The 15,936-nt window shown below is 38.0% G+C and overlaps 1 protein-coding gene across 3 annotated transcripts in view; it reads left to right on the top strand.

Moving 5' to 3' along the window:
• The window catches only part of LOC306882769 (AT-rich interactive domain-containing protein 4B-like), a 74,906-nt gene extending 60,369 nt beyond the window's left edge, over positions 1-14,537 (top strand). Inside the window, exons 17-24 of one of the 3 annotated variants that reach the window (XM_079437644.1) lie at positions 608-790; positions 5,038-5,122; positions 5,709-5,913; positions 7,429-8,610; positions 9,845-9,955; positions 11,964-12,158; positions 12,242-12,388; positions 13,534-14,537. In XM_079437644.1, the coding sequence (XP_079293770.1) occupies positions 608-790; positions 5,038-5,122; positions 5,709-5,913; positions 7,429-8,610; positions 9,845-9,955; positions 11,964-12,158; positions 12,242-12,388; positions 13,534-13,670 (2,245 nt within the window). In that variant the 3' untranslated portion in view covers positions 13,671-14,537. Of the gene's footprint in view, positions 1-607; positions 791-5,037; positions 5,123-5,708; positions 5,914-7,428; positions 8,611-9,844; positions 9,956-11,963; positions 12,159-12,241; positions 12,389-13,530 lie in introns of all 3 variants that reach the window. The other 2 variants (XM_079437643.1, XM_079437645.1) reach the window with 2 other exon arrangements.
• Positions 14,538-15,936: the final 1,399 nt, after the last annotated feature.

Genomic DNA, 15,936 nt, shown 5'->3' with positions numbered 1-15,936 from the left:
TCTATATATTTATATTTATATATATATTAATTTGTCACAGGTCGCTTTCAGTTCACTGCAGCCCTTATTCTGACTTTAGTTTTTAACATTTGGAAAGTGAGGAAAGTAAATAACTTGGTATACAAAATACATTGGCTTCAGAATACATGGATGTAGTGCACAGATTGTATGGAGCACTTTTATTTATTTCAGTACTTTTTGGAGCTTGACAGCTACTGGTCACCATATGCTTTCATTATATGGAAAAGAACAGCTTGGAAAACTTCTGACATGTTCCACATAAGAAATACAGCATGAGGGTGAGTAAGTGATGACAGAAGATTCATTTTTGGGTGAAATATTCCTTTTAAACAGGCAGTAGTTCTAAGTATATTCCAGGTTGAGGTTCAGACAGCCGGCTGATGACCCCATAATGTCCTCCTCCGATAATCTCATCCTATCAGGAGGATTGCTAGACTTATCCGACAGGGAAAGATGAGGATAATTAGATTTCAGAAGCTCTAGGCTGAGACAGCGAGCTCACTTTGGGGAGGTTTTTTTTGGGGAGGGCTGTCGGGGAGAAGTGTAGGGCCAGGAAACAGGAAGTACTGAATTGTCTTTCTTGCAGGGATGTCAGCAGTCAGGAGTGGGAGGAAGGGGAGGAGTTTGAGTGTTACCCTCCTGGGATGAAGGTGCAGGTGAGGTATGGGCGAGGCCGCAATCAGAAGACGTACGAAGCCACTGTGAAAGAGTCAGACCTGGAGGGGGGAGAGGTGCTCTACCTGGTGCACTACTGTGGCTGGAACGTCAGGTAAGGCAGGACCCTGGGAACTCACGCCTAATCTGTTTGCATTTACGAAAAACCTGGTAGCCCCGATCAGATTATGGTACTGGAGTCAGAAAGTCTGTAGGGATTGAGAGTTTTTGTTGGCCAAACCCAGAATCAAGCTTTTAGTTCTCCCATTTGCATTGCAATGGAGTCAGTGGGTTTTTGAATGGGTTTTTGGTTAAATGTCTGAAATAAGGCCAGTGGTGAACAAAAGCTCAAGACACGTTCACATAGTTTTTGTAAACCAAAATCCAGAAATTTTAGCACTTCTGGATCCATCGTCCTGAAGTCAATGGGTTTTTGGCAAAATCCCTGTAATAAGGCCAGTGGTGAACACAAGCTCAAGATATTTTCCTGTTTTTGTAGGCCAAAACCTAAAAAAGTGTACGTTAGCACTGCCAAAAGCATCGTCTTGAAGCCAGTTGTTTTTTTGTTTTGTTTTTGAATGGGTTTTTGGTTAAAAGGTTTTTCGTGAACATGGTCTCAAGGTATTTTCACATTGTTTTTGTTGGCCAAAACCCCAAAACAAACGTTTTAGTACTTCCATTTCCATCATCCCAGTGTCATTGGGTTTTTGAATGGGTTTTTGGGTAAAAGCTGGAAATAAGGCCACTGGTGAACAGTTACACTCTCTATTCTACGACAAAAACTGCATCAGTAATGTCACCTTGTGAGGTTTTTTTTTTTTAACAAGTGGTTAAACGGCACAACAGAAGTTGTCGGGGACATTATACGTCATCAAATGAACAGGAAAACTCGTCTACTTGTGTTTATCTTGCAAACTATTCTAACTCAAACTTTCATTGAAAATGTTTTTAATAAAGGGAGTTGTTGAAACTCAATGGTGGTGTTGACGTCATGTGACTATGGTGTTCATTTATAGGCTAAGTTTAGCTTTTTAATTCTGCTGATTGTGTTGAGGTTTCAAAATTTGTTGATTTGTGAAGATTAGCATGGGTAAAATGCATAAGAATAAAACTCTTGTTGGTATTTTCTGCAGTAATCCAAGAGCCAATGGAGAAATCCTATTGGGTTTTTGTCGGTGGAATCAGGTTGACACTAACTTACGGGTCGGCCTACAAAAATACATCATTGTTGCTGCACTGTATTGCTGCTTGATGGACACATCAAGTGACCGAACACAGCTTTTTTGGTTTTGATGTGGAAATGTGTTTAAAGGGGTCATATGACGTTGCTAAAAAGAACATTATTTTGTGTATTTGGTGTAATGCAATGTGTTTATGCGGTTTAAGGTTCCAAAAACACATCATTTTCCACATACTGTACATTATTGTTGCTCTTTTATGCCCCGCCTTTCTGAAACGCGCCGATTTTTACAAAGCTCATCGTTCTGAGAAGCAAGGTGTGCTCTGATTGGCCAGCTATCCAGTGCGTTGTGATTGGCCTAAAGCACTCGCCCTAATCGCACATGTACATCTTGGAGATGTCTATTTGATGTATGCATTTACATATGCAAGATGCGTTTGCTCATCTGCAATACGTCTCTAAGACGTTTCCTGTCAGATGTCAAATAGACATTTATTAGAATGCATGTAAAACTGCTTCTGAGACGTTTATCAGATTACAAGGCAGGTGTTTCCTAGATCTTTAGCAGACGTCTTACAGATTTACTTGTGCTGTCTGGGTAGTTGATATGCAGATCAAATTAACTTTTATTACCGTCATTTGATAAATAAAAAAAATAGGGAGTGGAAATGGCTAATAAGCCTACAGGTACTTCTCTGCAGCCATCTACTAGTGGTAATTTAATGTCTTTTTTTTATTTTTAAATAAGTGTTTTCTTTCCTGCAATTATGAAACTTTTAGTTTTATAAATGGGGGCAACCTATGAAGGATGAACAAATAATGTCATCACATTAAAAATAACTTTCAAATTCTGTAATACGTAAAGCTTTGAAGTGCTGGGAAAAGCATTTAAGCATTTAAAAACACTCGAAAACATTAGACCATTTCATTTCTGCCACAAGCTGTTCCTGTAGTTATGTTAAATCCATGGTGAATGGTGGAGATTTGTATTTATTGAACAATGTTTTTCCTGGTTTCCACTTTAGTGGCGTTTGATTTGATATCCGTAGCTTTAACAGAATTCTGCGCTGAATTTGAATGCTTCTCACAAGATTTGACAAAGATGTTATTGATTCTGCGGCGAATTCGACTACTTTCTTCTCTGTATCTCCCAGCGCTGTGTGTAACGGAGAGCAGCCCGCGGCTCCGGCCGAGCAGATACATGGTCTGCGCTGCATAGCCCAAACGAGTAGTGTGGATTCGTTCCGCTTTCGGTTCGTTTGTCCAATGTAGCTCTTGTAAATCGGGCATGATGAGAAGGCAAGGCTGTTCATTACATTTTTTAAACTGAGAAACAAACTTCTTTGACTGAATGTGCATTGTGATGACGTCTCGGGACGAGTCTAAGACCAAAATCTGCATTAAATTTCCGAGCTCTTGCAAAAATTGCGGAGTTTGCTTGATTTTGCGATAAATTCAGCAATCACAGAATCCCAAAATCCTGGAGGGACTGATAAACAAGGCATTTGTTGCATCCAGTGGGGACATAATTACTGATTATAATGACTTAAACTGTCTTTTTATGTGTCGCGTTGCATCGCGCTGCGTAAACATTACCATGCCTGCATTTGTGATCGGAGAAACGACAACAACAAGCACTACTCTACACAGCTCAAAACTCACTTTGAATAGTCAGTGGCAAATACTTTAAATATGAAAACGCACTTACAGGCTGCGAGTCAGAAGCGTCAGACTGTCCTTGCAAAGTTGGAATTACCCCACTTTATAGAAACAGCCTTTGTGCACAGCTATCATTGTAGGATACTCTTCCAGGTTCAGGAAATAGTCTTCCATAAAATGCGCTGCACACACTCTAATATTTGGGTTGAAGTGTTCTGGAACAGCGTTGTAAATACAACTTAACCACTGATTTCTTCCCACCTTCTTTCTTTGCGTATACATTTGGGCGGTGTTTTGCAAATCTTCCCACACCGTGACGTAGACATGTGGGGGTGTGTTTGAACGAGCCGTTTTAGGAGGGTGTGGACAAGTCTTAACTTTCATAAATAATATATCTTTAGTTTTGAGACTTTAGTCTTTGCAGCTTCAGGGATCTTATCTATCCACAATCAGCTTGTAACACTCCAAAGAGAAAGCAAAACTTGAATCGCATCATATGACTCCTTTAAATAATACTTTCTGCCCATCCAAAAGTAATAAATACTGATTGTTTCACAGATCTAAGTCCAAAAACAAAGCAGAATTTGCACTTCTGCTCACCGATATTTAGTTAAAGTTCCTTTCAGAGATTTGACGCACTGTAAAACTTTTTTGCAGTTAGTTCTTCCTAAGCATTTATAATATCAAACTGGTACTTTGTGAACTCGACTTGGTTTCCATCCTTGCCAGATTGAGGAGGTGCTTTCTAGTTTCATGTGTCGTCTTGTGGAAAATGTTCAGCTTAGTGATGGACTGATACAGCCTCTTATCATCATCTTTGAAGCGGGTGAAGAATGTTTCTGGGTGGTTTATAGAAACAAGTCAGGTGTGCATTTGATACTTGACACGTTAAAGACTTTTTGACTTCTCCATCTGAGAGGATGATCAGAGACGTATGGAGCGTGAAAGTACGTTCACACTTGTAACCATTTGTACTGAGGATTGCATTGAGGTGGATCACGTGAACTCAGGGTTCGATCCGTTAGCATTCCCATTCATCTCAAGGGCAGTTGCCATATGAAACTGAAGTACACAATCTTCTTCATTTCAGTTCTGAGTGCATGTTTTTTCCTTCCAACTCTCATTGAACAGGAATGATTATGGTTGCTTTGCCATTGCAAATTGCTGTCAGTATGAACAACCCTTAAAACTAGGACATGTCATCATGGTTTTACTTCTCAGACTTGGATTTGAGTGTGTGTTGTGTGGGCATTTCTGATGCTGAAGCTCATTTCTGACAAAAATAGCAGACCTGGAGACCTTGTTGCAGCTTTGGTGCTTTACACTAGTCATGTTGTCTCTTTCGCAGCGTTTTATGTTTATGGTGCATTTGTTCTCTTGATTTGTGAATTTATATCTTGCAGTTATGACTTGTGCAATGTAATATCTCATTATTTGTACATTGCATCTTGCAATTGCAACAAGTTTTGGAAGTTTTGGAACCGTATTATTTAGTATGTTGACCAATCTGTCTCTCTTAACAGGTATGACGAGTGGATCAAAGCCGACAAGATTGTCAGACCAGCCAATAAGAACGTCCCTAAAATAAAGCACCGCAAAAAAATAAAGGTACAGTCTGATTTCCTTAAGGAGATTTTCTTTTCTTTCTTTTTTTCTTCAGATTACTTAAAAGTTAGTGGTCTGGAAGACTTTATAAATATTTTTAAATGTCTCCTATCCTCACAAATTCTGCATTTATTTAATCGATAATACAGTAAAAATTCTGAAATATTTTTACAATTTCAAATAACTGTTTTCTGTTGTATTATATTATAAAATGTAATTTATTCCTGTGATAAAATCTGTATTTTCAGCATCATTACTCCAGTCTTCAGTGTCACATGATCCTTCAGAAATCATTCTAATATCCTAATTTGCTGCTCAATAAACATTCCTGATTATTATCAATGTTGAAAACAGTTTTGCTGCTGAATATTTTATATTTTTGTGGAAACCATGATAAATTTTATAATTACTTTGAACAGAAAGTTCAAGGAACAGCATATATTTGTGATTTGATCAATTTAATGCATCCTTGCTGAATAGAAGTATTAATTCCTTTAAAATAAAACTGTTTAAACTGTAGTGTATTCTTTATGCATATTCATATTTAGAGAGGTAGCATTGTTAATTTGCTGTTTTTGTTTAATCACAGAATAAAGCAGAACGGGAAAGAGACCGAATCGAGAGACTGACGGACAGAGAGGATCTTCCTTCATCCAAAAATCGCATCAACCGATTGTCCAAAGCAAACTCTGGCAGTGATGCTTTCTCCACGATGGAGGAGTATGATGATAAAGGAAGCCAGCAGACGCCCATCAAACCCATTGAGATCACATCCATTCTCAACGGCCTCCCAGGTACCTTTATATTCACACTGCTTAATTACAAGTCTTACTTGAAGGTGAAGTGTGCAATTTTTCAATGCTAAAATACTTCCTTGTGTTCAGAGTCACTATACGACAGTCATTAGTAATTTGACTTCGTAAAGAGTGTCACTGTGATTAGAGATGCACCAATTGACTGGTCAGGGACTGGAATTAGCTGGTTTTCTGCATTTCTGCATTGGCGTCACATTTACGGCGACTGATAATGTATTTATGTCATGCCAGATGAGGCTTGCGTAGCTTGAGTGAGCGTGTGTGAGAGAGACTCGTGCAGAATCAAAACAAATGAGTGCAACAACACACACAGAAACGAATAGATGTATACTGCGGTAGTAAAAAAAAAAAAGAAATTCATAATATATGATTTAGGTACGCAACATTGCACGACCAAAATGTTTCAACACGACTGTAATGTGATTTTATACAATAGTAGTACAATAAACAAGAAGTTAAAATGAAGTGACTTACATATTAGGCACAGTATTGACTGTTTTTGCTCATTTTCTCTGATGAAAATATTAGGCGATTTTTAAACTTGAATTTTTGAAAAACTTGAAAAGTCTCATTTATTTATTTTGTCTATTTACACCAGCGTTCAATTCCGTTCCATTCAATATATATATATTTTTTTTTAAGAAATTAAAACTTTAAATAAGCAAGGATGCTTTAAATAAATTAAGACTGACACTAAAGACATGACATGTAAGATTCTTTATGTAAGATAATTCTTTAGGAAAATTAATACTTTTATTCTGCAAGGATGCATAATTGATCAAGTGAATGTAAAGACATTTATAATGTTGCAAAATATTTTGATTTCAAATAAACTTTCTATTCATCCAGGAAAAAAGTATCATGATTTCCACAATAAATATGAATCAGCACAACTGTTTTAAACACTGAAAATAATAAATGATAATAGTAAATAACAAATGTTTTCTTGAGCAGCAAATCAGCATATTAGAATGATTTCTGAAGGATCATGTGACACTGAAGAGTGGAGTAATAATGCTGAAAATTCAGCTTTGATCACAGAAATAAATTACATTTGACAACATATTCAGATAGAAAACTTTTAAATTGTAAAAATAGTTAACAATATTTCTGTTTTACTGTGTTTTTGATCAAACAAATGCATCCTTGCTGAGCAGAAGAAAGTTCTTACAGACCCCACACTTTTGGACATTAGTATATGCAGTTTCATCAACTAGAAAATGTTGGTGGTTGGATTTCTATCACATGCAATAAAATAAACATTAACTGAAAAAAAAATATATATATATTATTAGTTATTATTATAGTTATTTCTCTTTTTTTAAGCTGAAGTACTAAAATAAATAAAAAACAAACAAACCAATCTATTTCAAAATATTAACAAAAACTATAATAGTATACCAGTGATACTAAAATAAAATTACCTGTTTCAGTTGTCTAATTTAGCACTGGAGCAGAGCTAATGTTTTAGTGCCATCCCTCTGTTTCCCACAGGCTCTGAAAGCTCCACAGATGACAGTGAGCGAGAAGAGGACGGAGAAGCTGATCACGACGAAGAGGATCATCCAGGAGCTCGAGCGAGTCTTCGGAAAGCAGGTCTTCCAGAGCGCCCTCGTACGCCACAGCACTGGGACAGCGGAAGCCCATCTGAAGCCTTCAAAGCTCCAGCAGTCGCAGACGAGGAGCCGAGCGTCCAGGACGGCCCCGAAACGGGCAAGAGAAAGGGCCAATTTGATGTGGAGCTCGAAGGTTCTGGCGGCAGAAGAAAAAAGGCAGAAGGTCAAGGCGAACGCGCTTTGAAAAGCCCAGCGAAAGGCAAAACTAGAAGCAGCAGAGGAGGCGATTGGCTGCCAAGTAGTTCTCCCAAAAAGTTAGAAGAGCGAGGACCGGTGGAGGATAGAGGCGCTCAATCGTGTAGCAGCTCTGAAGACGAAGCAGATCCTTCAACAGAGCCACATACCAAGGAAGAACCAAGAGGAAATCCCAAAACCAAGGGCTCCCCTTCAAAGAAATACAATGGAGTGAAGGAGAAGAATAAAAGAGGGCGTTCGGGATTCTGGGAGATCCCGGAGAAAAGAGCCAAAATATCCACAGGGAGTGAAGAAAGGTCGCCTGGCTGCCGTACCAAAGGCCAGAAGGACGTGTGGTCCAGTATCCAAGTGCAATGGCCCAAGAAGATCTTAAAGGACCTGTTTTCGGACTCTGATACCGAGGCGGCCAACTCGCCTCCGCCCGCCGCAACGGCTCCGGATGAGCCCTGTGGTGAACCCGCCCGGGATGAGGAGATCGCCGAGGACAAGCTGCAGGAGCATCCAAGCAGCGGCACCAATTCGGTCCTCAACACGCCACCGACTACGCCGGAGTCGCCCGCCGTGGGCGAAGGACTCGCTGAGGTCCGAGCGCCGTCGCCACCCGCCGTGCCGCCCGCGAGTCCTCCAGCCGTCTCGTCACCGACAGGAGCTCTGATGGAGGAGCAGGCGGGGGTGCGCAGCGAGTCGGACAGCAGCACGGTGGAGGTGGAGAGCTTGGGTGGAGAAATCCAGGAGATTCCTCAAGAAGAAGGTGCAGGTTCCCCTTCCAAAGCATTCGATGGAAACCTGTCCTGCAACAGTAACAGCAACTGTAGCCTCACGCTAAGCAGCTGCAGCCAGCAGGAGAGCGAGCAGAAAAATAAAGGTTCGTACTGTCACCTACATCATAAGCGTGTTTCTGACGCTTCCAAATCTTCAGATTGTTTTGTTTTGCTCCAATTCTAAGGTAACGTTGCTTTTATTTATCGAGGATGCATTAAAGCGCCGCTATTATGGTTATGAAAGGTTTATATTTTGGGAGTCCCCAACAACATGTTGACATGCATGCAAGGTCAAAAAACACTATCTGCGGTGATTGGTCGATTTAATTTAAAGCAGTGTTTATGAGTGCAGTGCAGCATTGTGTACAGCGTTAACGGGGAAACAGCTATTTTTACAGCTCCAAAAGTGGCACCTAGTGGCAAAGAATGAATTAGCATTTTCATTCAGACCAACTTGATAAGACCAACAAGTGGGCGGGCAATATGCTAATGTTACATGTTGAGGTCGGCTCTTTCTTTTGGGAGACAATAACTTTATACGAGGTGCACTTTCAGATTTAAAACTTTGCAGGATGTTTTTATTCACTTAGAGCTGTGTTACACACTGTATGAAAGGTCAATCCATAATAGTGGCACTTTAAATAGTTTAAAAGTGACAGTAAAGACATTTACAATGTTAAAAAATATTTCTATTTCAAATAAATGCTGTTCTTTTGAACCTTCTAAGAAAAATAAAATGTATCAGTTTCCACAAAAATATGAAGCTGTACAACTGTTTTCAACATTGATAATAATCAGAAATATTTTTTGAGCAGCAAATCAGTATATTAGAATGATTTCTGAAGATCATGTGACACTGAAGACTGGAGTAAAGATGCTGAAAATACAGCTTTGATCACAGCAATAAATTACTATTTTACAATAACCTATCCTGTATTATGACTTGGCTACATTAAAAAACAAGGCTGCCAGCAGCCAATCAAAATTCAGCCGTTACTAACATAGAATCTGAATGGCCTGCCATTACAAAAATGTATATATTTGCACATGGTGGTAAAACCAAACCAAACCATTTGGTGTGTACCAAATCTTTCCAAACAATCGGTCACAAGGTGGCGCTATAACAAGCAACCTAACATTTTAGCTAATAACTCAGCCGTGCAAAGTCTCGTGTTTTTAAATATAAAAACTGCTAATTTCACTGATTGTGTTGTGAATATTTTTTGAACCTTTACTAGTTAAAATCTAAAAAATTAATAATAATAATAATAATAATAATAATCATCATCATCAGCCCAAGAAATGCATTTTCTCACTGAGTTCTCATCTGTGTCACAGCCTCATCCAGTCAGAAGCGGCACAAGGAGTCTCAAGGTGGCGGAGCATCAAAGAAACACAAGCGCAGTCATAAAAACCTGAGCTTGCATCCCAAGAAGAACCGCAAACCAGGTAACAGAACATGAAGAGCTTTAGATGTCAGTGGAGCGTTGATAAGCTTCAGCACAGTTGCTCAAGAGCTTTATTTCTATGAAAAGCAGCTCCTGTGTTATTCAGTCCTTCTGTAGTCCTTCCAGATTGCCAGTCTTTTATTCCTGCAGAGATGTGAGCGTGTTCGGTGCACATCCATTTCTTCAGTGTTTTGAGTGTGTATTGCAGCAGTGTAGCATCATTCTGTAAATCACCTGTGATGAAGAGCTGTAGGAGTTCACTGACTTCAATAACTCACTTTCAGCGATGGCTTTTGTCTCCAAATGAAGTTATGGTTTGCTCACACTCTGCTGCCAGTAAAAACAGATACCTAAGGTTTGCTTTTCTTACACTGAAGTCCTCTCAAACCACTTTCAGTGTACCCAGATATAAGCTGTGTGGAGTTAGTCTAGTTCTCTTTGCATTCACACTGTATCTGAACATGAATGTGAACTCAGCACACTTCTGTCTCACACTGTGTTTTGGTTTGATTCTTGTAATGTAATATTAATATTAGGGCTGCATTATTTGGAAACGTAACATGCTAATAATCTTCCCATAACTGTAATAAGAAGTGCTTATCAACAAAAGGGAAGGTTTAAGGGTTCCCTGTGTGTTTTTTGTTTGTTTTTTCCATCAAAATGAAAGTTTGATGGTTTAATGTTTGAAAATGAGCCCTAATTGATGTTTTTTGTTTTGTTTTTTTAATACAATAATAACATAATCTGCAGTTTTCCACGTTCACTGCATTGATAGAATGTGTGGTTCCTGAAAATGAAGGAAGTCTATTGAGTTTGACCTAAAATATTTACTTTAAGTACCAGCTGTGGCTTTAATTTATTATTTCAATAATTTAACTACAAAAAGCCTACAATAGAACAACAATTAAAATATTTGATCTATTTTTGTTTTATTTATCACTTTTATTTATAAATATTAATAAATTATTATGTAAAATAGTATGTCTTTATGAATTATTATTGCATTTTAGTAAAATTATTAAAAGTAATTAATTAAAATATTTAATGTAAACACAATTAATAGTTAAATTATTTATTATTAGCTTTAATTAATAGTTACTATTAGCACAAACTGCATCAAGCTTTGTTTTCACACATACTGAACACTTGTTATTGAAATCAAACTCAAGCATAGTTTGTTTTTGTTTTTTATTCAGTATAATACAATTTTATGTGATTATAAAGGCAAATATAACTTGGCCTTTTTAGACTTGCACTCTATTCATTTACTATCTATTTGTTTTCTTTTTATTTATTATACAATTAACAAAACGCAAAAAAGGCCTCTAGCACTAGCTTGCTCTATTCTTTATTATATAATAAACAAAATCAAATAAAACGTGCTACATTGTCCTGCTTCGGCTAAATGAGACTTGTCATAGCACTTGCATATCATTGCTCTTTTGTTGATTCTTCCATTGTCCTTATTTATAAGTCGCTTTGGATAAATGTGACCCTGGAGCACAAAACCAGTCTTAAGACGCTGGGGTATATTTGTAGCAATAGCCAACATCGTACTGGTCAAAATTATCCATTTTTCTTTTATGCCAAAAATCATTAAGGGAAGTGGTGTGTGGCCAAGTGTGGTGACCCATACTCAGAATTAGTGCTCTGCATTTAACCCATCCAAGTGTACACTCAGTAGTGAACACACACCCGGAGCAGTGAGCAGCTATTGCTCTATCAGTGCAGTTGGGGGTGCGGTGCATTTGAACAACTTTAAAGGTGATTTTCTCAATATTTAGATTTTTTTGCACCCTCAGATTCTAGATTTTCAAATAGTTGTATCTCAGCCAAATATTGTCCTATCATAACAAACCATACATCAATGGAAAGATTATTTATTCAGCTTTTATTCAATTCAAAATGACTGGTTTTGTGGTCCAGGGTCACATATGAGCTTTGATGAAGAGGTTTGATGTTTGTGACGATCAGTGTTTGTCTCTCCTCTCCTCCGGGTGGCGCTGCAGCCCACAGCAGTGACAGTGAGGACCAGTGTATGAGCGAGAGCACTGCCAAATCCCCCTCATCCAAGAGCAGCAGCGAGCTGAAGACACCCATCCCTCCCAAGTGCTCCAGCCGGACGCCCCCCTCAGGCCACAAGTACCACAAACACGGCGATCCGGAGCACTCCCACGGCCGGAGCAAGTGGAGCTTCCAGATGTGTAAGTGCCACAGACGGCCACAGATTCTCAATAAGAAGAAATGAATGTTTGATGCTGATTGCCTTTCGCTCCTGTCCCTCCAGCGGACCTGGAGAAGATGAGCAGTCTAGAGCGGATAGCTTTCCTTCAGGAAAAACTGCAGGACATCAGGAATCACTACCTCCTGCTCAAATCTGAGGTGGCCTCCATCGACAGGAGACGCAAGCGCATGAAGAAGAAAGAGAGAGAGAGTGAGTGCTTTATTAATCACCTTTCAGTTTGTGTTGGGCAGGATTATTTTACTGTTACTTAAACACTGTTATAGTATTTATTACTGTTTTGAATGAGGTTTAGTAGTATATTTTCAGTTTAATTTTGGTACAAGTTTGAGTTATTTTATGTAATTCTTTTGTCATTCTTAATTCTATTTATTTATGTATATATTTATTTTTTCTGTTTAGCCTTCATTTATTTGCATTTCACTGTCAGCTTTAGCAATTTTAGTACTTAGTTATTTCAGTTAGTTTCCAAGACACCATTTCTCATTTTGTTTTTTTTTACTTTTGTGTTTTTTTTTTTTACTTTCCTGTTTTATTCCATTTATTTTAATTTCAGCTATATTCATTTTAGTACTTAAACTCATTCAGTCACCAAAAAAACTTAAATTTAAGTTTTATTTAATTTTCATTTAACTTTTAATTAATTTAAATTATTAATAAAAAAAATAATAATAATTTAAAATTAAATTAAATTTTCTTCTAGTGGTTAAATTATTGGATTTGATGTGAACTTTTTCTTATTCTTCCAGCTAGTTCTATCAAACCTTTGCAATTAATCCAGAATGCAGCAGCAAGATTAATTTTTAATGAGCCAAAAAGAATGCATCAATTTCCACCGGCTACATATAGCTGCTCGCATAAAATTCAAGGCATTGATGTTTGCCTACAAAACCACCTCTGGCTCTCAGGGCTGTGCAAATAATCGAATGCGATGATCAAGCGCATCTCGTCAGTAAAGCCGGTTCTGTGATTAGTAGTTAATCTTCTTCAAGTGCATTCAGATGGAGTGGCATTTAATACACAGAGCCGTAGTTCATTCTCCTCATTTGTAAGTCGCATTGGATAAAAGCATCTGCTAAATGATTAAATGTTAATGTAAACTTTAAATGTTTTTGTAACACACAAATGATATGTAACACATTCATTTTTTTTTTTTCATTTTTTTCCAAATTTGGTATTATTTTACCTGTAAAGTTGTCTAAATCTTAGTTAATCATAGTCTCCAGAATTTTCGCCCGTCCAGAGTTTGCAAGATTAGCTTGAAAAGCTGCCTTTAAAAACACTCCCTAACCTGTTTCCCCCCGACACTCACCTGTGACCTTTTTGTGTCCCAGCAGGCACAGCGGCAGCCTCGTCCTCGTCCTCATCCTCGCCGTCCTCCAGCTCTCTGACGGCGGCTGTCATGCTGACTCTGGCCGAGCCCACGGTGTCCGGCGCGCCGCAGAGCTCGGGGCTGTCCGTGGAGTGCAGGTGACAGCAGCGGGACGCCGGCGACGAGCAGCACGGAGCACTTAACCAGCACCCGGCCCGCCTCGGCCTGCCCCAGAGACACAGCGACGGGACGAAACCATAGCCACCAGACAGCAACAAGCACTATTTTATATCGACAACTGTTTCCTTGGCAAGCTAATTGCACTCAAGTGCACTTTTTTTCTGAGAGTTGTGGGTGGGTCAGGTTTGACAACAAGACAAAGACTATTTCTGTTTGTTCGTCCATTCGTTTTACAACCCAATCCCATTCATTTTTGACCATTATGAGTATTTGATTCTGTCTTTGAATATGAATTCATCTACAGTGAGTGAACACTGTAATTCACCCTCAGATCCATCGGTATGAAGTCAGTCCCGGGCCGGAGCCGTTTGAGAGGCGGCAGAGTTTAGAAACATGGAAGAACACTGATGGTCAGTCGACGCTGCAGTGCCTTACGGTTTGGGCGCTCGTGAGGAATGCTGGGAAACGCTCAGTGCTGGCTAACCTGTAATCCAGGGGTAGATGTGTGTGTTTCATAACCGAGCCCAAACTCACATGAAACAGAATGTCTGGTTTTCTTTTTAATCATAACAGGAATCAAGAGTCTGTCCAGGTCATATTTCACCCTAAAATTATATTTGTTTGTTTTGTTTTTTTGCCCAAAGAAGTAAATTACTGCATTTTTTAATATGTAATTATTTATTCATTATAACAATACTATAAGATAATTTACTATACTATAATAAGAATCACCACTGATTCATAATTTCACAATAAATGCCATTCACATTGATTTCTATATAAATACTGTATTTCAGTAATGAGATTTGATAATCACTGAGAATGGAAATAATTTAAGCAATTTCACACAAAAAAAATAATAACAGGTTTTATGCTTTTTTCATTGTAATTTTTATTAATTTTTTAAATACTGCATTAGAGTAATGCGAATCACCACTGACTAATAATTCAAAATTTCACAAAATTAATGCTCCTAAAAATAGGTTTCATTTTTTAATTGTGAAATGTTTCATATACATGCTTGTTAATTAAAGTATACTGTATTAATTTTTACAAAAACATTGAAAATAATTATAATGGTATATTTAATAAATATTGAATATAAGTAATTTCACAAAGAAAGGCCTTTATAATGAGTTTCATTATGCAATTCTTTATACTGATATTTTTAACATATAATTATTTAATATATAATCTGTTACAGTATTAATTGAGAATGAAAATTATATATTTAATAAATAATAATATATAAATCATGTCATAATGAAAAACAAAATCTTAATAGCCATAAAAATTGGTTTCATTTTGAAAGATTTTTTGCATATTATTGTTTATTGAATATATAATTAAAAATGCCATATTGCAGTAATCAGACTCTCCATTGAAAGTGATGAGAATTGTATATCTAATAATTTAAACTAAATTCAATTGTGAAATGAGTTTATGGTTAATGTTTTAGGGTTAAATTTGACTTGGACGTGTTTTGGTTCAGATCACACCTTATGAATGTTACATCCCGATTTGTCCATTGCTTTATTTTTAATGATTTCAGAAAGCCTTATGAAAGATATGTTGATCAGCCCTTCATCTTCACCGCTCCCCACTCGATCCTCTACGTTTGTCTCGTCGACGAATGGCTGAAGGAGGTGCGAGCGAGTCGGGCTAAGGGCTATTTAGACGTTTGGAGAGAGTTTGCGTTCAGTATCTCTGGAGGTGAAATGTATTATGATTGTTGACAATTTGAGAATTGATGACTTTTTCTGGCAGCCAGGATTCTAAATGTATATTACTACTGAAATCTATCCAGACCCTGTGGGGTTTAAATGGTTAATGTGGCAGTATTCAGAAGTGCAATGGCAGATTCATCTGTGATCGTGTGCAATGACAGATGCCGGTCTGTTCTGTACGTAGCCTTTGTGTGTTTATGTCTTCCTTGTTTCCATTTCCCACCTCTTTTTCCAATGCCGTAAGTGTAGGATGTGGAGTAGGAAAGCACTTCGTTGCCACTGTGGGAAACGCTCCGCTGGTTTGGTGGCTTGTGCTAGCGGTGACAGCAAGGCGGACTGTGGGTTAAAGCAACGGTTCACCTAAAAATGAAAATGCTTTCATGTTCTTCCAAAACCATTTGATGTTATTTTCCTGTGAAACACAATAGCAGATGGTTTTTTTCCCTACAACGACTTTCAGTCTCTAAAAACAACGTCATTTCAGTCTGTTTCTCACACAAATCTATCGGTGGAAGCTTGTT

The sequence above is a fragment of the Barbus barbus genome (assembly GCF_936440315.1).
Source record: "Barbus barbus genome assembly, chromosome: 16".
NCBI classification, from domain to species: Eukaryota; Metazoa; Chordata; class Actinopteri; order Cypriniformes; family Cyprinidae; genus Barbus; species Barbus barbus.
The sequence above is the reverse complement of the archived record's forward strand: the minus strand, read 5'-3'. Positions and strand labels throughout refer to the sequence as shown.